Genomic DNA, 23,522 nt, shown 5'->3' on the forward strand with positions numbered 1-23,522 from the left:
CAGTCCCCTGGGAGCTGAGGCCAGTGGACATGCCTCAGCCTGAGTCACCCCTGCCCCAGGAGGCTCCCTGGACTCCTGCCCTGCTGCCCATTCCGCTCAACTCTCCGTTCTTTTGTTGTTGAACTTGGTGACCATCCTCCAACTCCAGGACAGCCTCACCCAGCTTGAGAGGGGTCATGTGCCTGGACAAGTGACTGCCGGGAGAGGCAGAAATGGCGGCGGAGCCTACTCCCCGGGGCAGTGCCGCCCTGCCCACCTCCTGTCTACTTTGTGGAACCTCCAATTCTATCTCAGCACCCCAGAGCCCAGCTCTGACGGCTGCTCACCATGTCACCTGGGAAGCCATTCCACCTCTCTGAGCCTCAGTTTCCCCATCTACCCAGTGGGGATAAGACACCCACCCTGCCTGCCCCACAGAGCTGCTGTGAGGATCACGCGGGGAAGAGATGTAAGGACACATGACAGGAGGCAGAGATGGACGATCTGGTCCCAAGCTGACCCCACCCACCTGCTTATCATGCTGCCTCAGTTATGGTCTGGGCCAGGACATTGGGGTGAGGTGGGGTTGGGAAGGCCAACTTCAGCTTGTGACCACCTCGTGGGTCACAAGCAGGCTCCTGCCTGGCTGACCCTCCCTTTAACTGTCACTCCTCCCAGGCCAGTCCTTGCAAGCAATAGCCTCTGTGGCCATGAGGAACCTGGTGACACACCCTCGTGATTTTGGCATCAGTGACCACGTAAAGGCCACAGGTACCCGAAATCTCACCTCTCATTTGAGCACTGTGACCAGAGTGGCAGAGGTGGAGTAGGGAAGCAGTGCCCAGGCTCTGGGCCCCTTCACCACCTGCCACCGCCTGTGGCCACACCAAGCTCCCTGCCAGCAAGGTGGGCAGCTGAGGGGGCGTGGCGGGGCCCCCAGGATGCCTCCAAGGTCACCACCCCTGCAGAAGAGGGGCCGTGTGCACCTGCTTTCTCCTCCTGTTCCTCCCCTTCTCTCCCTGCCTCCTTGAAGCCCTGGGCCACCTGTCTCTTCAGGGACCACCTCTCTCAGCAGGTACCACTCAGACGGGGCAGCTCAAAATAAACACGGGGGTGGATACTCTCCTGCAGAGCAATGTCTGGGAGTCAGGGAAAATGGAACAAAAATACTAGCAGCCCACAAGCAGGTCCTGCACAGAGCTCAGCTGAACAATGGCTGCCACTCCGAGCTGCTTTAAAAAGATTTTTAGAATTCTTCCTCCCCCTCACTTTTTCTTTAATTAACGTTTTGAGGCTCCAGGCAGCAGATGGTAACCTCACCCCAAAAATGGTGTTATAAGGCTCCAAGAAAAGATTCAAAAATAATTCCTAAGTAGTGAGCACCTACTATGCGCCAGGCTTCTTAATGCACTTCCCCTGCCAGCCTCTCTGTGAGGAGTTTATGAGGACTAAGTATACCACGCAGGCTCCAGGTCTGGCACTTAGTAGGTACTCAGTAAACGGGAGCCTATGAGGAAAAAGGCACAAAGTAAGGGCACCTGCTTCATAGATGAGAAAACTGAGGTGGACCCTATGAAGGGGCAGGAGACTGGCCAGTGAGAACAGCCTCTCCCAACCTGGTGGGGTACCCGGGGGTGCCTGCAGTGCCAGAGAGAAAAGGCCCCACCATATTCGAGGCTAGAAAGCTTGCCCAGGTAGGATATGGCAGGAGTTGGGGGGGAGGTGGGACAGGCCAGGCAGGGAAACCCTGCAAAAGCTTCGGCAGGGACCATGGACTGGCCTGAGGCTGGGGCCGGCGGGTAGAGGGAGAGGCTGGACCCATAGGACAGAGCTGCGCTGGCCGCTGGGTTGCCCTGGAGGGGACAGCTGAGACGACAGATATCTGTAGTACACTGGCAAACAGGCCTCTGAAGAATAGCTCAGATTTGTAGCATATGCCAATTTCCATGGTGTAAATACTCCCACCATGGCCAATTTCAAGCTACCAACTATTTTTAACAGTGTGGCCTTGAAAAATTTCTCAGTGTTAGAAAATTGCTCCCGCAAGCTGGTTCCAGCAAGCCACTGGCAGGGACAGTGCCCAGGCTCTGGTGTAGCAGGACTGTGGCAGGTCCCCTTGGTGCTGCCTCACTCAGAAACTAGAGCCAGCACCCCCAACAGCACCTGTGGGGCCTTCCCCAGGAACGCTGGCCCCCTGCAGGCCGGGGCCTGGCAAAGGCCACAGGACTGTATCTCAAGCAAGGGGCATCTGAGCTGCCTGTCTCACCAGCTTTACCCTGCAGAGAACCTTGCCCAGCCCTCCCCCAGAGACCTTTTTAATTAAGCCAGACGGCTGGCAAACCAGCAGCTCTGAACAGAGTGTCGCAGCAGCCCCAGGGGCCTCATTTAAGTAAATTGAATGCGGCCTGCGCATCATGAACTAATGAAGAGGGAAATGAGAGTGTGGCCCACCGCAGGGCGCAGGGCTCAGCGGGCGGATGGGGCTTCCGCAGAGAGGGCAGCAGGGAAGCATAGGGGCATCAAATTCTGATGGAGGGCTGTCATTCCCACCACAGAAAGATGTGGGCTCAAATCTAGCCCCTGGCTGTGGGACCTTGGGCCTCCCTGGCCTCAGGGTCCCCAGCTGCCAGCTGCCAAATGGAACCCCCTCACAGGGCTGGGGTTCAGGTGAAGGGAGGGAACCCACCTCGGGGCTGGGGGACAGTAAGAGCCAGAAAGTGGAGCCAGGGCTGGAGTTGTCATCCAGGCGATCACCTGGCTGTGGGGACGTCTGTGCTAACCCCCCACAGCCCTCCATCCTGTCTCCTTTCCTCTTGCAGGCAACCTCCCATGCTCCTGCCACTTCCCAGAAGCCATCCCTCCTCCCATGTGCTAGTCCCCTTCGGGGACCCTTTATCTGAACTCCTGTCTCCTCTGAACCTCCAGCTGGCCCACGGGGCCTGGGATACACCATTCAACTCAGCCAACACCTCCCTGCACCTCATGCACGCCGAGCTGAGGACAGAAGAAACCTCAGGGTTGGCCAAGGAGGAAGCTGGGGGACAGTCTTTGCAGGGCAACCACAGGGCCACCCTCGGTGCCGTGAGGCTGTGGGCAGGGTGGAGTAAGTGGGGGCATCAGGGACAGGAGGCTGCCCTGCCAGCTGAAGGTGTTGTGAGCAGAGCACAGGAGACTTGAATGTCAGTAGAAAGGTCTGTGTTTTGTGCCAAGGGCAAAGGGAGCTGTAGAAGGTCGTGGGCAGAGAGCCCCGCCTTTGGAAATGTCACTCGAGCTATCGTGGGGAGACTGGATAGGGGGCTCCCGTGGAGAGGCACTGAATGGGAGTTGGAGTTGGCAGGGACGGGCAGGGCATGGGCTGTGGGTGCCCTCGTGTCCATGCTGAGCTCTCAGGAGGGAAGCTCTCCCTCGTTCTCAGCCCAAGTCATCCAGCCCTAGCATTGCTTCACTCAGTCACTCATTCAGCAAACACCCTGAGCTCCTCCCTCCACTGTGCTTGGCCCTGGGCTGGACACTGAGGCCACATGGAAGAACTGGCCCCAGCCCTGGTCAGGGGGCAGACAGACACGCAGAGGCCCCGCGCCCCCATGCCCGCCGGGTCCTGGCGCCCGCCCCACTGGCCTGCTCGTGGTGCTCGATGCCCATGCTGACGGTGTTGACCAGGATGGCCATCATGATGCCCCGGTTGAAGTACTTGCTGTCCACGATGCCTCGGAGCTTGGCTCGAGTCTCCCGCCACACGTCCCCACACAGCCGGGTGGCCCCATCTGCTTGCTCCTCCTCGTCCTCCTTCCCCAGCCCCGAGGAGGCCCCGTCCTCACTGCTCCGGGCCTCGTCCCGGTTGCCCTCATCCTCGCCACTGCCCGAGCCCCCAGAGCTGGAGCCCTCCTGGACCGTGTCGGTGCCGCCCAGGCCCAAGGGTGGCCGGCCCACCTCACGCTGGCAATGGGGGCAGCTGGCGGCGTCGGAGGCCAGCATGGCAGAGATGGGCTGCACCAGCGTGTGGGGCGTCAGGTCCAGGGGGCTGTGTCTCGGGCACAGCTCTGAAAAGCAAACAGAGGGCAGGGTTGGTGCCTCGGGTCACACTCGAGGGTCTCGGAGAAGGCAGAACCTATCCACACCTGGCCTGACCCTGGAACATAACCCTGCAGGAGCTTCAGGCTCCCGTGGCCCACAGGGTCTGCCTGGCACACGCCAGCCCCACCTGGAGGCCGAGTGGCCTGTGGTTCCTGAGGAATGGCTTCACCTTCTGGGCTTTGCTTTTCCCTGTGCAAAAGTGGGGACCAGGAGGGCCCCCATGCAGGGCCGTGGGTTTTCTATTGTTTAACATACATGATGTGGCTGGGGCACACATGTATGTTACGTGTCGTTGCTTCATCACTTCCTGGCCTGTGGCCTGGGCTTAGTCAATGAACAGACCCTCCCAGAACCCCATTCCCTTCCCATGGTCCTGCTTGCTGCTGTGGTCATGGAGTTTGGGAAATGGCTGAGGAGAAGCTTCTGAAAATCAGGCCGGTGTGGAGGGCGGCCGCCCCTCACAGGAAGCCAAGGTGGCCTCGCTGTTCCTCAGTTCTCCTGCCTACACATGGAACTTGAGTCACAGGGAGGCAAGGAGGCAGGAGCCCTGGGCAGGGGGCAAGCCCTGGCTCCAGAAGGCCCTGGGAACCACCCTCTGCACAAGCTGAGAGTCAGGCTGGCTCCAGGGGAATGAAGGGCCGAAAGGGCAGACGAGGGCAGGGGGAGCTTCCATCCCCTTCTCTGCCCAGGGAAAGTGTGAGAAGCCTGGGCCAGGCTTAGATGTAAGGTACTGTGATCTGTAAACCATTTCAAAGAGGAGTCAGAGAGGCCTCTCTGGGCGGTTTGGTTTTTCCTTTATGTTTGTCTATATTTTCCTAAAATAAACGCATTTTGCTTGTGTAAGCAAAAAAAAAAAATTAACGTTAAAGGGAAAGAAAAACATTTAATGCCTACCTTCATTTTCATACTTGCCTCCAAATACCTCTCACACCCCTGGACAAGGCCTCTGACTCATTCATCCCCAGGAGTGGGGGTGGGTGGCCAGAAGCCCAGGGGTCAGTCCCACCTCAGCCCAGGACAGGGCAAAGCCCTTCTTCCTCCCCACCACCCACCCCCACCTGGCTTGGGACTGGGCTCCCTGACACTTGTTTCCCAGGGACTTCCCCCCACTCAGGTTCCCTGGAGAGGGTGGTGGGCAGCCGCAGGAACCCCCTTGTAGTAAACACCCCTCCCCAAGTCATTCAGGAGACTGAGTACCAACCTTGCCCAGACCCCAGGTCCCCCCATCTGGGTGCTGGGCCAGTCCGTGGGCCACCTGGAGCCTCCTCCAAGGCCACACCTGGACGGCCAGTGCCCAGGATGTGTGGGGAGCAGGTCTGACCAGGAATTCTCCAGCTTGCCTCCCAAGAATCTCAGATTCCCCGACATGAGAGCTGAGTTTTTGTCATTGACACACTGTATGAACTAAAGTGACTCCCTTTATCTCTCTGGACCTCAGTTTCCCATTTAGGGATAATATTGCTCACTCTGTCCCTTCTCAGGGCTCTTTTCTAAAAGAGCCCTTTCTGAACCTAAAGTGCTAACTCTCAGAAACAACCGGTGACAGTGACAGTTGAACAAGCAGAGAAATGGACCTGAGGCAGGAGATCAGAGTGGCACAGGTGTCCCCAACATGCCACACCTTTGCAGGGCTGGCCCTGGCTCCTTTATTTACTGAGGTGGCCAGGTGCCATTGCTCAGGGTGCTATCAAGGACATGGTGACTGAGGCCGGCTGCAGTGGGAGGGAATTTTAGAGTTTTAGAAAACTGAGTTTATGTCTTTCGAGTGTGGATCCCAGAGGCAGAGCCTGAGTCCCTGTGCACACACTGGGTAGGGAAGGAATTCCTCCAGGGCAGGGGCTGCATCCCCGAGCCGAGGGCCAGCCCAGGCCAGGCACTGGCAGGTGGTCGGGAAACAAGGGGAGGGAACGAGGGGTGCAGACTGGAGCTCCGAGGGGAGACCTGGGTTCTCAACCAGCGGCTCTGGCCGGCTCCGCCAGTGCTGGGGAGACAGGGGATCAGGCTTGTAAACAATGCTGTTTGGGAGTCCCCGGTTGGAGGTGCACAAGGTCCGCGTGTGCCACCCTGGAGGCCATGGAGGCAGGGCCACTTACTGAAGTGCCTGGGCTCCTTGGCTTGGGGCCCGGGCTTGGCAGAGGTGGGGGCCCCCGGGCCCAGACCCTGGCGCCGGCTCTGCAGGGCCTGGTAGAGGCCCAGGGTCCGGCGCTTGGCCTTGCGCAGGACGTGGCAGACGTACTGGAAGATCTCCTCATAGCAGTCGCCGGGCTCGGCATAGCTGGCCACCGTGCTGGAGGACAGGTAGCGTTGCCGCTGCTCCAGCATCAGCCGGTGCTCCCGCTGCTTGGTCTCCGAGAACTGGGTCGCTATGACAACGAGGCACAGGTTGATCATGAAGAAGGAGCCCACCTGTGACCAACGGGAGGAGAGGACAGGGACAGAGGGGACAACGGGGTAGAGGGAGGCAGAAGTGGGGGTGGGGCAAGAGGGAGACAGAGAGAGAAAGATGAGACAGAGGCAGAGGGAGAAGAGACAGAAGGGAAGACAGGAGGGGCCAGGGACCCACAGGAGACACAAAACAGGGAAAGGACCGAGCGGGAGGCAGATAGCCAGAGATAGCCAGGGGCACAGAGAGACGAGAACAAGGAGAGACACCGAGACAGAGAGTGAGACAGGCTCAGAGAAGACAGAAACAGAGGGCATGGGAGATGCAGAGTGACAGGACAGGTGGAGGCAGGGACACAGAGGAGGAGAGGAGGGTGGAGGGCCCAGAGAGACGGAGAGGCACGGCACAGATAGGGACAGGAAAAGAGCACTGAGGCCTTGCTCCGGGAGGAGGCCAGGGCCCCAGACAGTGGTGGCCCAGGCAGATCCCCAGGCCCCACGGGGACCTGCTTCCAAGCTCATTCCCCTTAGACACCTAGTTTTAGCCACAGCTGCCCTCCCATCTGGGACATCAGCACTGAGGCCAGGGAGGTAGGCATAACCCCTCTCAGGCTACCTAGCCCGGCCCCTCTCGCTGACCTTGCCTTTGGTCCCAGCTAGGCATCCAGACAAGAACAGAGAAGCGTTCCTGAGAACGGGTTTGCTTATGTGCCCTTATCTGGGCCTGGCTGGGGTAGTAAGGAGAGGCCACCCGGTTACTGCTAGGAGTCCTGCCGCCTCAAGTGCCAGGGTCCAGCTCCAGGGGCATCACAGGCAGAAGAGCCCCGCCTGCCCTGGTTTCCAGAGGGCAGGCCCCTCCCCTGGCATTTGCTAAGACTTTGAAGGGGCCTGTGAGGGAGTGGGTGGCTTTTCATCCTCCTCCAGGCTGCCTGCCAGGAGCTTCCTGCAGGCTGCGGTCCCAGTCATGGATTCACGTCTCTCTCCTCTACCCTACAGCATAGCTGGGGAGCTGGGGTTCTGGGGTTGGGGTGGGGGCTCCCAGGACAAGATAACTCTGAGAAAATTCCCAGGTAAGAAGATGCCCCACTCCTTCACTCTCTCAGTCATTTCTTTCACAAGCACTTCCTAGAGACCTGCTCCACACCAGGCCTGTGTGAGGGGTACAGACCCTGCCCTCTGGGAACTCACACCTGTCAATCTTCTTTCCAACCAGCTTCTGCAACTGCTGCCCCTAGGGGACCCAGGCAGCAACCCATTCCCTCTGGACCTCCATTTTTCCCATCTGTAAAATGGAAGGATCAGGCAAGATGAGCTTAGAACTTTTCCAATCAGAGGGAGCACTGGGAATCTGGGTCTGAGGGGTGAGGTCCCTCACTGGCTGTGTGACCCAGGCCAGGCACCTCCCCTCTCAGGGGCTCAGGGTCCTCACCTGAGGAATGAGCAGTGACCCTGCATGGCCAGGATTGAGAGGGTGAATGCCAGCACGGTCGTTCAGGCTCTGCTGTCCGGACTGCCGCTCCTGCCCATTTCACTATGAGCTTAGGAGCTAAGCAGCCTCTCCAGGGTCATGCTGGGAGTTACTAACCCCAGACTCTAGCCCCTAAATCCATTAGGTGGAGCAGACAGCATTCTCCAGCATCTCTCCAGAAATCTAGGCTTCTCTAGCAACCCTGCTGCCCCCCTTGCTGGAGGATTCTGTCGACTTCATGGTCTCCAGAACATTCCTCTTCCCAGAAGTCTCTTCCTCTGGCTGCCACACCCAACCCCCATTCTCCCTACCCCCGAGCCTTAACTGAGGCTTGATTCTGGTGTCACCTCCTCCAGGAAGCCTCCCACACCCCCGTTCCTCCTCTGAATGGGGTTAGAGGCCTCCTTGGGTTTCCTCAGCCTCCTGGGTGTCCCTCTTTCATGGCTCCTAAGATCCTGTCTGGTCACTGTCTGCTGTAGCCCATCTAACCCTACAAGACTGTGAGCTCCTCGAGAGCAGGGCCTGGCCTGACACTGCTCAGCTCCCAGCACTCGGCCAGGGCCTGGTTCAGTGCAGGCTTCCCTGACTGTACCAGGGAGTAACTGAACCAGTGGACAAGTAGTGATGCTGAGTAAAGCCTGGGTCCCCGCCTTTTATCTGGAGTATCTCCTTATAGATCCAAGGCCCCAGGCATCGGAGCAAAGCCAACAGCAAGTGTATCTCAGGTCACCTGCCAGCTTGTCCTGAACCCCCAGGTCACGTCCCACCAGCCCAGGATGGGGAGCTGCCCTACAGGGCCAAGCGTGCCCTCTCCCACCACCAGGAAGCTAGAGAATCCAGCTCCCAGCAGCAGGGAGCCAGCAGTGACTCTCCCAGGAGTGAATCACCTTGACATTTGGGGATTGTGAGGGGACTGGCTGCCGCTGCAGTCAGGCATGACACGGTGCATGAGCTCGCCCTGGGGGGACAGTGTGGAGGAAGCAGGAGGGGCTGCCTTGGAAAGGGGCCCTGCTCTGTGAGGCAGATGGAGCCCCGCCTCCATCTCCAGGTCACCCCTACAAGGCAGAGCTGCCTGAGAGGTGGAGGTCCCTCCCAGAGTTTCAGGAAGCTCTATCAGGTCACAATAGGCTCCGTCTCCTCTCCAAACCCTGCTCGGGAAGCAGCCCGGGCCTCTCTTTCAGAGCATCTTGTCTTCCCGCCCCAGAAAAAGAGGGATAAGCTGGAGCCCTGGTGAGGCTTCCACCCTGGGGCTGCGCCAAGCTCAGGTCATGAAAAGCATGTATTCCCAGGGACTACGAGGAAGAAAGACAGGAGCAGGAGCCGCGGGGTGGACTCAAATGCCAGAAATGAGAAATGAAGACAATCGCAAGTGATGGATGCTTCCAGCAGCCGCCTCTGACGAGTCCCTTCAATCACCCGCTGCTGAGCTGCATTTAAAAATTGCCCCTCCTGCTCTCTCCCACCCAGCTCTCCCGGTTCTGAGGGGCTCCCTGGGGACTCACAAAGATTCCCCTCACCCCGTCCCCTGGCCCGTGGGTCCTTGAGCTTTCCCGGAGAGCCCCCAGCTGCCCTGATACTTACTATGATAAGCAGGATAAAATAGATGAAGTTGTAGAACGAGTGAGCATCCATCACATAGTACATGATTTCCACCCAGCCTTCCAGAGTGATCACCTGCAGCCAGGACAGAACCAAAGGGGACAGAGAGCCTGAGCTGGGCTGAACCTCAAGAAAAGCAGGCAACAAAGGCAGTGCCCCAGGCACAGGTCCTACTGTGTGCCAGGACGCTTTACACACACTACTTCTCACGCAGGGCAGGAAATTGAGGCTCAGAGAGGTTAGGGCACTTGCCCAATGTCACACAGCCAGGAAGGAGTGGACTGGGGACTTGACCTGTTCCTCGCTCCAGAGTCCCCTTCCCAGTCTACCACACCAAGGCCGCAGGGCTGGAGGCAGGGGTCCGCGGGCTCCAGCTCCAGCTCACCAGCTGGGCCACTCTCTGAACCTCAGCTTCTTCTCTTCCATGCATGGAGCTAACAGAGCCTACCTAGCAGGGCTGGGTGCAGCTCAGCTGAGCCTGGGAGTGTGGCCGTGATGAGGAGGGTGTGACTGTCCCCACACACTCCTTCCTGGAGAGGGAGGTGGAACAGTCTTGGGCAAGACACACACAGGGTCTCCCCAACACTACCATGTTATTCACTGCTGGCAAATGAACAAAGCAGGAGCCGCTGGGCAGCCCACCCACCCTCTCCGGCCTGGGGGGGTCCCAGAACACAGCTTCTGGGCTGTGATCACATCACGCTTGGAGGCTCTGAGTCCTGTGATGATGCCGCTCCCCAGGGCAAAACCAGCAGAGCAGCCAACTCAGTAAGGCCCTCGGGCCACCAGCCCCTGCTCCTGCCGCATTCTTCCGTCTGAGGACAGCAGGGAGATGGCCCTTACTGAGCACTTACTGCTTCTGGCTCGTTCTTCTCAGACACTCAAGCTTGGGGAGAACCATTATTATCCCCCATTTTAGAGATGTGAAAACTGACTTGCAGAGACATCAAGCAAGACATCCAAGGTCCTACAGCCCTTTCTTTGAACCTCAGTTGCTCTGTCTGTAATGTGGGCATGATAACGCCTATTGTGCCAGCAAGTTGAGCAGATGTCAACAGAACAGGTGGCAAATGCCTAGCACAGGGCCCTGCCTGCCAGGTGAAGCTGCTTGCTCCACCCCTCCCCACCCCACCACCAGACCCCCGAAGCCCAGCATGGGGGCCGGTGACTGGCCTGAGTGGCCTTACCTGGAAGATGACAATCCAGGCGTAGCCAATGTTGTCAAAGTTGATGGCGCCCTTGTGGGGGTTGGCACTGCCCGTCCGGCACACATTATAGTAGCGGTTCCAGTTGACACAGAGCCCGCTGGCGTTGAGGTCCTGGCGCCCCGCCCCAAAATCATAAACGTCGTCCTTGGACAGGCAGCACTCGCGGCCCTGCTCCTTGAGCGGAGGGATCTCGTGGCAGCCCATGATGCCATTGTCCCCTGACAGGGAGCAGATGAAGGGCATCTCGTCGTCCTCCTCTGGCTGGTAGTAGGGGGGCAGGGCCACATCCCCTTGTCTGTCCACAGGTGATGGCAGGTAAAAGAGGAGAAGGGGAGGGGTCACTGCTATAGACTCCAGGCCTTTGCAGATGCTGTTTCCGCTGCCTGGGACACCATTCCCCACCTCTGCCATGGTGGAGGATGGCACTGACCCACTGTGGTCAGTTCCAGGATCCCCCCCAGGGAGCCTTTCCTGAGGGAGCCCCCCAGGATCAAGGAGGACTGATCCTGGGCCCCTGTGGCCAGCCTGTGCTCTGCACACACCCCCACTATTGCTCCTAGGGCATATACACCCAACTCCCCTGGAAGGCTGGGCTCTTTTAAGGCAAGGACTGGGTCTCAGTATCCCTAGTCCCTGCACGCTGTTTGGTTGGCACAGAGTAGGTGCTCAATAAACAAACGCTGAATTGTGCTGATCCACCTTTCCCAACTACAGGACCTTGGGCTGGCCACTTCCCCTCTCTGGACCTCAGTTTCCTCATCTGTAACACAGAAATGACAATCACTGCCGTCCTACAGGGTTAATCTATGATTCACTGCAATCCCTATCAAAATCCCAACATGATTTATTTAAGTAAAATATATTATAAAATTTTAAAAAGAACAAACTTCTGGTGGGTTAGAAAGCATAAATGCAGCAAACATAACCACACAAATATTACAAGAAAATATGGACTATCTTTGTTAACTCAGGATAGGTAAGGCCTTCCTGGATAAAACACACAAAATCCAAATTCTACAAAGGAAAAAGTCAAGATTGACTACATACCAATGTAAAATTTCTATGAACCAAAAGATAGCATACAAACTAAAAAGATAAGCAACAAACTGGGATAAAGCAAAGGGAAGCAAACTTTTTCTGTAAAAGGCCAGATAGAAGATGGTATTTTGCAGACTATGCAGTCTCTAGTCCAGTTACTCAACTTCACCACTGCACTGTAAGAGGAAAACAGTCATAGGAAAAAGGTAAACAAGTGGGCATGGCTGTGTTCTAATAAAACTTTATTACAAAAACAAGCCAGAGTTTCCTATCCCCGGGCATAAAGTATTTGCAACATATAAAATAGATAAAAGTATGTTGAGCATATTAAAATCTCCTGTAACTCAAGAAGAAAAAGAAAAAGAACCCCCTGGGGGGAAAAAAAAGACAAAAGATAGGAACAAAAAATTCACAGAAGAAATAAAAATGGCCACTGTATACGAAAACATGCGCATTTCCATAATAAGAGGAAAATGCAAATAAAAATAACACTGAGACCATTTTATATCCATCCAAACAGCAATCATTTCAGGGTTGATCATTCTGAGTGTGGAAAATGGTGAGTGCAAACAGACGTGCTCATACACTATTGGTGGGAGTATAAATGGGTACAACCTTTTTAGAGGGCAAAATGGCAACATCCATCAATAATTAACATGTACACATCCAACCCAAATACACATGGACCCCTGACTATAATACGGCACCACTGCAATTAGTGGTGAAAGGATGGATTTCTCAGTCACTGTGCTGTGACAATTGCATATCCATGGAAAAAGTGAATCTTGACCGCCCCCCACCACACACCATACTGCAAATTATTTCAGATGGAATATACAGTCCTGCATGTAGACGATAAAACAAGAAAGCTTCTCAAATAAAACATTGCTGAATATTTTCATGACCTAGGGTTAGGAAAAGACTTCTGAAACTGGACACAAAAAGCAATACTTAAAAAATGATTGATAATCTGTATTTCATTACCACTAAGAGCTTCTGTTTGTCAAATGACACCATTAAGATAGTGAAAACGAAAAACTCAGACTGGAAAAAAATATCAGATAGATATAAAAATCTCCCCACCAAAGGATTCAAATCCAGAATATAAAGAACTACTACAAATGTATAAGAAAAAGAAAAACAATCCAATTTAAAAAATGGCAAAAGACCACAACAGACACGTCACAAGAGGACATACAAATGGCCGATAAACACATGAAAGATGCTTGTCATCACTGGCCAAATTCAAACAATAAGACACCACTGCACTCTCGCTAGAACAGTGAGAATGAACAGGAATGACAATACCAACAGTTGCTAGGGACGCGGGGCAACTGAAACTCTCAGACTTTGCTAGTGGACGGTTAATGCAACCATTTTGGGAAACCGTTTGGCAAAATCTACAGAACTTAACATATGCACACCCTTACCAGTAATCCCACTCCTGGGTGTTTACCCAAAAGAAAGGATGGTTATATCCACCCAAAGATATGTACAAGCATACCTGTGAGTCATGAGCCAAAAAACCCGAAACGACCCAAATCAACAGCAGAATGGAAAAATCAATAGTGGTATATCTGCTCAGTGGAAGACTCAGCAATGAAAAAGAAGGAGCGGCTGACACACGCAGCAACCTGGATGAATCTCACAGACCCATTAGGTGGAGCCCAAGGAGCAGACACAAAAGGTAGCATCCTATATGATTCCACTCAAAGAAGGCTCAGAAACAGGCAAGACAAATCTAGGGTGATAGAGGTCAGAATGGTGTCTACTCGGGGTGAGTGGGGATTAGTAATTGGGAGGGAGGGGGAGGGAGCCTCCGGGCGCCGTGAGTGTTTCCCTGGGTGGACGTCACTGGTGCACACCCAGGTAAAAAGTGGTAACTGTACCCGCTGCTGAACGTAACTTATATCTTAACCAAAAAAGTATAAAAAAACGTACATACATATTGTCTGGCAAGTATGAGTCTAGCCACTGATCACACACGCATACAAAAATTGCACGTGTACACATTGCACCCTGCAGCCTTGTATGTAAGAGCAAAGACCTGGGAACCACGCAAGGCCCATCCATAAGGGCTGAACAGTGGTTCATCCGTGGAATGAGAAACGCTGATGTGAAAACACGCTCCAGACACAGCGCCAAAGCAATTCACATTTTTAAAAGCTGCCTGGGGTGTAACCGGCCGTGTGTGTGCATCGTAATGCCTAGACAGAATCCGGAAAAAGGGAGCAGGCACTCTGCAGAGGATGCCAGACCTGCCCAGGTTCCGGGCCTTGCCACTTCCTAGCTGGGCCGTATTGGCCTGACTCTGAGCTCATCAAGAACTCTCAAACCCGCCATTTGGGGTCTCCCCAGGGGCCCAAGCACCTGGCCTGGCGGGGTGCTTTGAGCACACTCACTGGGGCAGTCACAGCAGGCTCCGGAGTCAGGGGCACAGGGCTTCTGAGTCTAGCTCTGACTGCCAAGCGCCCTGGAGCAGGGTTCTCCTCTCTTAGCCTGTTTCCTGGTCTCCACGGGAGAGCAAACGTTATCTCCACCACACCTGTCACACAGGAGCACTTCATCATTGCTAACCAAGTAAACAAACTGGCCGAGAGACACCCAACCCCCAAGTAAACAAACTCACAGGTGAGGTCATTTCAGACAGAGATTGTGCCAAGAAGAAAATCAAGCAGGATCTTGTGAGAGCGTCTGGGGGAGGGGTGTGGTGAGGGAAGGCCTCCAGGAAGAGGCGACCTGGGACTGAGCTGGGATAACGGGAAAGGGCTGGCCAGGAAAGATCCATGTGGAACAGTGGGGCCTGCATGTGTCCCGAGCCCCCAAAGCTAAGATTGAGAGCTCAGACCTACACGTCTCTATCTTTGAAGGCCAGACCAGGAGAAGCAGGTGCCCCCTCTCCAGCTGCCCCAGGCCCTGCCTCAGGGTCCACCTCTTCCGAATGATGACACAAGCGTAGGTCCCCTCCCCCCACAGTCCCTTCTCCACAGTCCCTTCCCCAACCTTCCCCCCAGCTCTGGTTTCGCTTCATCTCCACAGTGGACAGTCAGGGAGAAAGTTCAGCCCACCCTATACAGTGTTCCCAGGCCTCCTGCAGCCATCCTCCGTCCATGAAAGTCACTCAGTGGTGGCATCTGTGACCAGCCCCCAGCCTGGCGCTCCCCAGGGCAGGAAGTCCATTTTCTGCCGCGTCCTCAGCACTGAGCCAGGGCTTGGTGAGACCAGCCACTTGGGTGTGTTTGTCAAGTGAGAGGATGAATGCAAGTGCGCTCCCAGTCTGTCGCCCAGGGGCCTGGCATACAGCAGGTGTGCACAAATGCATCTGACAATGAAGGTCTACTCGTGTGAGACACATCTGTATGTACACACGCAAAGACACCGCTGATCCCTCACCGCTGGAATTCTGTAGATGTCAAACATCTCAGACAACTCACCCCAGCTCCTCCAAGAGACAAAGCTTGAATTCTGTTTAAACAGCTTCTGACAATCACCTCTCTGAGAAGCCCAGCCCTCTGATTTTAGACACAAGAGGGCGTAATTCAAGTCGACCTTTCCCGATGACTCAGAGACACTCACAGGAAGGAATGTCTATGCTGTCAACAGAAAACCAGGTTCCATGTCTGCTTTTGAGGTTTTCTGTCTTCTTTCTCCCTGTTGGCATCACGTCTGCTTGGGTCTTACCTGCCCTTTGCCCTCCTATCTGACCTCCTCCTACAGCTGACCCTTGAACAATGTGGGGTCGGGGTACTGACCCCACACAGTCAAAAATCCATCTATAACTTTTGACTCCCCAAAAACTTAACTACTAATAATAGCCTTCTGTTCACCGGAAGCCTTACCAATAACATAAACAGTCGATTGACACATATTGTGTATGTTATATGTATTGGATACCGTGGTCTTACAATAAAGTAAGCTTAGGGGAAAAAAACGTCATGAAGAAAATGAAAAGATTTGTCTGCGAGTTTTTTTCTAATTGTCACAAATCTCCAAAAACATTTTCCAAGATATTTATTGAAAAAGACCCACATATAAGTGTACCTGCGTACTTCAGACACGTGCCGTTCAAGGTTCAACTGTAGTTTGCTGCTTCCACTCTGTTGGCCCTGATTCACAGTACCAAGTAAGTTAAAACTGTGTATTAAATAAGAGTCACTAGGAGCTGAATGAACATCTAAGGGCCTATTTTAGACCGGGGCTTCGTGATATCAAATTTGAGAGCTCAGAGGCTTTCTGTGCTCGTTTCAGTACCCAGCCGATCATGGGAGACCCATCACCAACTCACCTGGGAACATCCCTTGGTCTCTCCGCACCACGGAGAATAAGGATTGGGACCAAGGGCTCAATGGGGAGACCTTCCTAGCCCCAAATATTCAGCACCACGGCTGCCCCAGGTAGAGCTGGCGGAGGGCCGCCTGGGTGGCAGGGGCTGCACTCACATGGTGAAGTTCTCCTCCAGGAAGCAGCGGTTGCGCAGCAGGCCTGCCCAGAGCTGCACGCCAATGATGCCAAAGATGAAGAAGACAAAGAAGCAGAGCAGAAGGACGTTCCCCAGCATGGGCAGCGTGTCCAGAAGCAGGTTCACCAGGATCCGCATACCTGGGGGGGCGTGGGGAGGGAAGGGATTGTCAGATAGGGAGCAGAGGTCCCAGAGAGCAAAGTGGGGAGAGCAGGGTTAGAGAAACAGAGAGAGGGTGATAGGAGGAGAGGGGGGACATGCAGGCTAGGGCTCCTTCCTGCTCCCAGCCGCTCAGTGGCTCAGAAAGACCCTCTCCTTGGTATCTGCCCCTCCACCCAGAGGCCATGGAAATGGCTCTGGGCCCCACCGCACTTCCACTAGATTGTGGATGACTAAGCATTATGCAGACATTTATGGAGTAACTTATGTGTGCTGAGTCTGGGTGATGTCATCCACCAGAAAGACTGCAGTAACTATCTGTATGTCACCTACTCCCTCCTGACTCCATGAGTGGAAATCCAGCCTCTCGGGTCACTGGAGAACCCACAGGAGGACAAGCCCCAAGCAGCGGAGTCACCTCTGTGAGGCAAGCCCACCTCTGATGGATCAGCCACATTTCCCAGTCCTATGAAATCAGCACCACTCCCCAACTCCAGTCCCTATGGTTTGGGTGGGCTGACATGGAGATCACATGACCTAGGCCTGGCCAATCAGCATATTCTGTTCCCCCAGCCCAAAGGGTTGGCCCAGGATGGGCATGTGACCCCAGCCAGTGCCAATGAGATTCATCCCTGAGACTTCTGCTGGAACTACAGGAAAAAATGTTCTTTCTGCAGAGGTTACAAGCTGGAAGGAGTTAAGCCTGGAGCTGCTGGGGCCATCTTGCCTGGTGAGTGCAGTAACCTGGGTGAGGTTGAAGCCAGCCCCAGAAAAACAGAGCCCTGGACAGAGATGGGATGATTCCTGACAACAGCCACTCTCTAGAACACAAATCTGGGCATGTCACCACCAGGCATGAAAATCTGAGGTTCCCATCACCTACGCAAGCTAGGGTTTTAAACCCCTGGCACAGGGATAGGTCCCTGGAAGCACTGTAGGTGCTCCATGAACCTTCTGAAATTGCTGCAAAAGATGCAGGCGTGACGCCATGAATTTTTCTGGGGAGAAGGTCCACGCAAGTGTCTGTGGCCTCAAAGAGGGTCAAGAGCTGTTTGGTCACCATTGATTGCACAACTTCCCAAGAACACTGCCTCTCTCTCTTTTTTTTTTTCTCTCTCTCTCTCCCTCTCTCTCTGTCTCTGTCTCTCCTAATTTGCACTCTATGTCTAAAATTACCAAATTATTTGAAGTTCCTTAAACAGACAATGGAATTTCACACCTCCATGCTTTTACTCATATTATTCTCTCTTTCTAGAATACCCTTCCATCTCTCTTGTGCCTGGAAAACCCCTATTCAGGCACCACAGCCTTGTTAAAGCTCTACTTTGTCTCTGTGAAGACTTCCCATGCTATTTCTCATTCCATCCTAGGTAGAGTTCATCTCTGTCTCTTCTGTTCTGGGCAATCTCAGCGCTTCTGCCCTACCCTAGGCTGCTATGTACAGTTGTGCAAGTTACACACTGCACAACCTTGGAGGCCCCATCGACATCTAGTCTTTTTCAGCCCTAGTGTATAGTTATCCGTCTACCCTCCTGTCTCTGCCACTGAGCTGTACACTCCTGTGTCTGTATCACCTCCGTGTTCCCAGCACCCAGCAGGTCCTGGCCAAGAACAGAGGCTCAGCTAACATTTGTTGAATGACTGCTCATCATACATGATGTGATAAGTCATGGTGAGAGAGGTGGATGGAAAGATCATGATAAATAGAACAGTGGTCCTGTCCAGATTTTTGTTTATTCCAGGGGTCATGCTGAGGTGGTTATTAACAGGGTAATTATTTGGGATTTGCATCATGAGCTCTGTGTGGAGTGATTTCCAATCAATAATTAATGCCCCCCCCATCCTTCCTCCCCACAAAACTAGGTCAGGGTCCTCTCAGGAAAGGCGGTGGGGTTCCCTTGCGGGCTGCAGGCTGCAGCCTCCAACTGAGAACAGGCTAGGGTGAGTGAGGGCTCAATACGCCACTTTCCACACCTGCCCCCCAACAGGGTAGCCAGGGAATGTGCAGAGGAGGGAAGCAAGAAACTAGAAGACGCGCCCTGCAATCCCTCTGAATGCTAAGTAAGCCATTGCAGGCCTTTCTGGTGGCCCATCATTCATTCATTCATCAAACACTTATCAATACTGCTGCTTACCAGGCACAGTACTGGCCACATGGCAGATCCAAGGACGAATAAGTCTCATTTTTCAACCCCTCAGAGCTTGCAGTCTAGCAGCAGAGGGACAGGGGACCACAGTGTTGGGGAAAAGGACCATGACCGGGGGACCCGTGGTCACATTCCTGGAGGGACTGACTTGAGCTGGGCCCTGCAGATGACAGGAGCGTGTGTCAAAGACACAGAGGTGGAACCACTCAGAGTGCACCAGGCGGTGCTTGGAGAGTCTAAGGAGTGTGGTGACTGGTCAGGGAGGCCCTTTGGTAAAACCTTGATGGGCTCTGAGCTTTAAATGGCAAGGGCAGACCCTGGAGGCCGGGACACAGGCCAGAGGCAAGCACTGAGGGCCAGGCAGCAGCTGCAAGAAGGAGCTGGATCAGAACAGCCTCCAGGAGGCGGCGGCTCAGCCCAATCCCCACCTGGCTGCTCCATGGCTGCTCCCCCAGGCCCAGCCTTTGTTGCTCAATTAATTACATTTCCCTTGTTCTCCAGAATGTTAAAATTCGCAAAGGCTCCTGAAAACCTGCCCAGCTGGCTTCTCTGAATGGCAGCCTGATCCCTGCTCCCCGCCCACCTCTCTCTGCTGAGCTGGGCCCCAGCTCACTTCATGGTCCTCCCTGAGGCCCAGGTTGTCCAGGGCCACAGAGCCAACGCATACTTAGTTAATTAGGGACCTTGAATGCATTTATCACTTTCATGCCAGGGAAAGGGAACCATGGGATTAGGGAGTCAGGGAGAACTCCACGAGACCACGGCTAATCCTCCTTTTATTCCCACTAGCCAAGGCAAGTCAAATGGTTCTGCCCTCAGTTCCCCTGGCACTGGGCACAGGAGGTGGAGGCAGAGAGAGGAGAGAGAAACAAAAAGACAGAGAAAGTGAAACAGAGAGAGACAGGAAAAAATGGAGACCCAACAGAGACGGAGAGAGAAACCAAGGGAAACAGAGACAGAGACTGCCTGCAAGATTTGTCACCATCTGCTTCAGACCACTCATCTCCCTCCACACCTTCCCCCAGCCAACCCCTCCTCCTCCAGGCAGTCTTCTCTGATTCACAGTCCCAATTGGCCATGAAGCCCTCCTAGAGCTTCCTTGGTTCTGTCTCTTAGTGCACTTTTCCGGCCTTCAGCCTGGCCTAAGGGCGAGGTGGGCCTTAATGGGGGCAGTCCGCAGGTATAACACCATGAGTGTGGTTGAGGGCCCTGCTTCCCCCAGCCAGGAAGGGAAAGAGGACCCTTGAGTCCCCAGGACATCCAATGCAGACCCTCCCCTGGTGAACACCCAGAACACCAACCCACAACAGAATGTCTGGGTCTCAGTCCTAGCTAGGCAGCTTCAAGGTAGAGCTTGCCCTCTCTGGGCCCCAGTGACCTCATCTACAGAAGAGGACAGTGGTTCCTGTCTAGTCAGCCTCTCAGGAATACCCCGGGGGAGGGACACCTCCAAAGGGAGAGCCCCCTGAAGTCAGAAGCTGCCAGCAGCTCACCCACCCCCACGGGGAAAGTGAAAATCCTTATCCCACCTGTCCCCCTCCCCACTCACAGGCCACCACCTCCTTCTGTCTACCATGCCTGAACTTGCTGCTCCAACCAGACTGGCAAATGCCCCGAGCATCCCTGTTCCCCACCTCTGCACACACTCTGCCCCCCACTTACACTGCCCTCCCCCACTCTCTGCCATAGGGTTCCTGTCACTATTGTGCTGCCCTGGGGGCTATTCTGGGCCCACTTCCCAAGGTAGGAGGGCGTCCCTGCTGGTGAGGCCCAGCCAGACCAACCCTGTTCTTGTTCTGGGTCACCTCCAGGCCCTTGCATACGCTCAGAAGGCCACCTCTCCTGGTTTAGACCCTAGCTAAGTGTCACCTCTCCTGGTCCCTAGGCTGGGCTGCTGTCCCTGCAATGAGCTGCCACAGCTCCATCCTCCCTCCAGCACAGCACTTACTACACTGCTGGCCTCTGTCGGCTCACAGCTCTGCCTCCCCTGCAAGCCGGGGCGGGCCGCCCCCCCCCCCCCCCCGAGTGCAGAGCCCAGGAGAAGAGCTCTGCGTCCTCTAATCCAGCCCAGGGCCTGATACAGATCGGCCCCTCCAAGGACGGCAGCTTGAACGAATGAAGGAGTGATGGATAAGTGGATGGATCCATTACACAAATATTTAGTGAGGACCTACTATGTGCCAGGCACTGTTTGAGGCTCTAGGGCAAGGGTGTCCAAACTTTTTTCAACGGTTTTCACCAAGGGCCATGTGTGGTAAAATACACAAACAGCCGGGCCACTCACTCGAGGTGAAGTACGTATCGCCTCACCTGGTTTATTTAAGTAAACTAAATATATTTTTGGAATTTGCTGCGGGCCAATTAACAATGGATCGCAGGCCGAAGTTGGCCCACGGGCTGCTCTAGGGATATATCAGTTAAAAAATCAAAACAAAGCTCCCTACTCTCATGAAGCGGACACTCCTGGTAGGGAGAGGGAGGCAGAAAACAAGAAACGTCACAGATGAGTACATGTCCCTCTCTGTTGGCTGCTAAGCGCTATACAAACAAACAAAGTGGACTAGAGGGAGGGGGAGGAAGTGCCAGGTTGGGGCAGGGGTCAGGTGGGGATGAAATGGGGGCCAGGAAAGGCCTCACTGGCGAGATGACATAGAGAAAAGACTCGAAAGAGGTGAGGCTGTGTGCACATCTGGGGAAGAGGCCCAGAGCTAGGAGTAAGCCAGGCAGTCACGGAATAATGAGGAGGCAAGTGGGCGAGGCGGAGCGGAAACCCTGCAGGTCAGCGTGAGGACTCTGGCTTCCATTCCCCCGTGTCGCAGGCAAAAGAGAGACGTGGCCTGAGCAGTTGGGAAGGATCACCTGGCTGTGGGGGTGAGCGCTGAGGGTGGGATCCAGGAGAGATGTGGCCCCGCCGGCCCCGTGCCCTCCCTGCCGAGGTTGGCCAGGCCAGATGCTGGCTTTCCTCCATGACGCTCCAGGGCGAGGCTGGGCTTCCCATCCATCTGCTCTTCTTGGTCCCACCCTGCCCGGCCCAGCCATTGCTCTCCTACCATCACGATACATCTGGCTGGGTCCAGACGACAGAGGCGGTGAAGGTGGGGGATGTGGCTGGATTCTGGAGATATTTTGAAGGTCGAGATGAGGGATGGGATGTGGCACACAGGAAGAAGAGAGGATTTGGGACCTCTCCAAGGTTTGGGGCCCGAGGTCAGAGGCATGGAGCAGCCATCAGTGGAACGGGGCTCCATTTGGATATGTGGAGTTTGGGGTGCCTGGTGTATATCCACGTGAAGTCATTTCGTAAGATCTCGGGATCAGGGGTTCAGGAAAGAGTGGTGTGGCCTGGAGTATCATGTGGGTGGCACCAGGGTAGAGACAGTCTCTAGGTGGCATTTAAAGTCAGGAGCTGGGAGCAGACAGATGACAGGTGGGCAAACTGATGGAGCCGCTCAACCTTGTCACACTTTTCACCAGGGATCCCTAGACCGGACCCTCTGTTCTAAGGGAAGCAGCCAGGCAGGGGGACCCTTGGTGGCAGTAGAGGACCTGGTAGAGGGTGTATTTCCTGCCCTGCATCTCCCCTGGAGGTCCGGGGTGCTCTCTGCAGACAGGAGCTGTCAGCGCAGATTAGCTGGGCCCCTCAGCCAGGCCAGCTCAAGAAGAAATAGCTGGACTAGCAACAGCCTCTACCGAGGGCACAGCCCACAGCCAAGAGGAGGGGAGCCAGGCCAAGGGCAATGGGGACCGAGGCTGTGGCCTGGCCACAGGACTCCCCTCTCTCTCTCTATCTGGCCAGGTGAGTGGAGGTGCTGAGCCCCGAGAGAGGCCTTCTGCTGCTCCTGCCACTGCCAATGCCAGCTCATCAGGGGCACAGTGGGTGCCAGGGAGCGCCAGGCAGCATACAACCCAGCCCAAGGACACAGCTGCTGGCCTGGGCCAGCTGGGGGGCCTGTGGCTGATGAGGGACCTCAATGTTCGCCCCTGAGATAGAAAACAAACCCCAGCCAAGGAGTGAGCACCCCTGTACCCTCCATCCCAGGAGAGACCTTGGGCTCCTCTCCAAGGCCGTCATGCTCATGTCCTAGAGTGTGGGTCTGGCCTCTGTCCCACTGAAGGTCCCCTCACCCACTGTAGCCCAAAGATCTACTCATTCTTCAAATATCCTGTCCCTCCTCTCTGCGAGGCCTTCTCAAAGTACATGGCAGCCCACTGCCTCCATTAGAGCACACGTCCCAAGGGCCCTTCGCCCCGGCTCACGTCTGTCTGCACAGAAGGGACTGCATTTGAATCTTCTCCATGATCCTACATTTGAGCCAGGGCTTGGCCCAGTGGCTCTGCAGTGGATGCTACTTTGAATGAATGAATGAGTGAATGAATGAATGAATGACTACATACAGCCCACTCCCTTGATGTGCTGTCCCGCCCAGGAATCATTCCACCCTGATGTGTAGAGGAAACTCGGCCGCCGGTTGGGGGAGCTGACTTTACCCTGCCCCCACACCCCAGGATTTCTTCTTTCACAGTCCTGGCTGCTCTTTCCTGTTCCTGAGTCAGGTTCTACCCAGATGTTCTGGCCAGATGTTCTCCCACCCCCCTCTCTTACGGGAAGGCAGCAGCACTGGGAAAATTGCCCCCCGCCGCTCCATCTTCCCCCCTGTCTCTCCACCTCCCTCCTTCCATCCCTCCCTTCCCAATGGGGGCTACCAGGCTTTTCGCCCACAGGGCACCTCAGGGGCCCCTTGTGGGTGCCAAGGACAGACAGCCCTGAAGTCCAAGGTGTGCCTGGGGTCAAAGCCTCCTTCAGCTGCCCCCAGACTCCAAGTAAACACACACTCCAAGTGAAAATATGGAGATTTTCATCCAGCTCTGTTTCAAAGTGACTCTCCCAGCTCCCTTTCCAATAGAGGCCCCCCAGGGCACAGTCCAAGAAGGAATCCTAGGACCTTCCTCTTCTGTCCACAGCACGACTGGCCTGACTACCACCAGGTTGGGCATGGACCTGGCAAAAA

General features: G+C 55.0%; 1 protein-coding gene across 1 annotated transcript in view; it reads right to left on the minus strand.

The window, feature by feature from the left end:
* Positions 1–23,522, minus strand: part of CACNA1I (calcium voltage-gated channel subunit alpha1 I) — a 110,137-nt gene that overhangs the window by 34,144 nt on the left and 52,471 nt on the right. Inside the window, exons 6-10 of the mRNA XM_033117537.1 lie at positions 16,188–16,347; positions 10,690–11,005; positions 9,485–9,577; positions 6,147–6,459; positions 3,598–4,019 (exon numbers count right to left, since the gene is read on the minus strand). Coding sequence (XP_032973428.1) covers positions 3,598–4,019; positions 6,147–6,459; positions 9,485–9,577; positions 10,690–11,005; positions 16,188–16,347 — 1,304 coding nt within the window. The remainder of the gene's footprint in view (positions 1–3,597; positions 4,020–6,146; positions 6,460–9,484; positions 9,578–10,689; positions 11,006–16,187; positions 16,348–23,522) is intronic.

This window comes from Rhinolophus ferrumequinum, chromosome 10 (genome assembly GCF_004115265.2).
Source record: "Rhinolophus ferrumequinum isolate MPI-CBG mRhiFer1 chromosome 10, mRhiFer1_v1.p, whole genome shotgun sequence".
In the NCBI taxonomy this organism is placed as follows: domain Eukaryota; kingdom Metazoa; phylum Chordata; class Mammalia; order Chiroptera; family Rhinolophidae; genus Rhinolophus; species Rhinolophus ferrumequinum.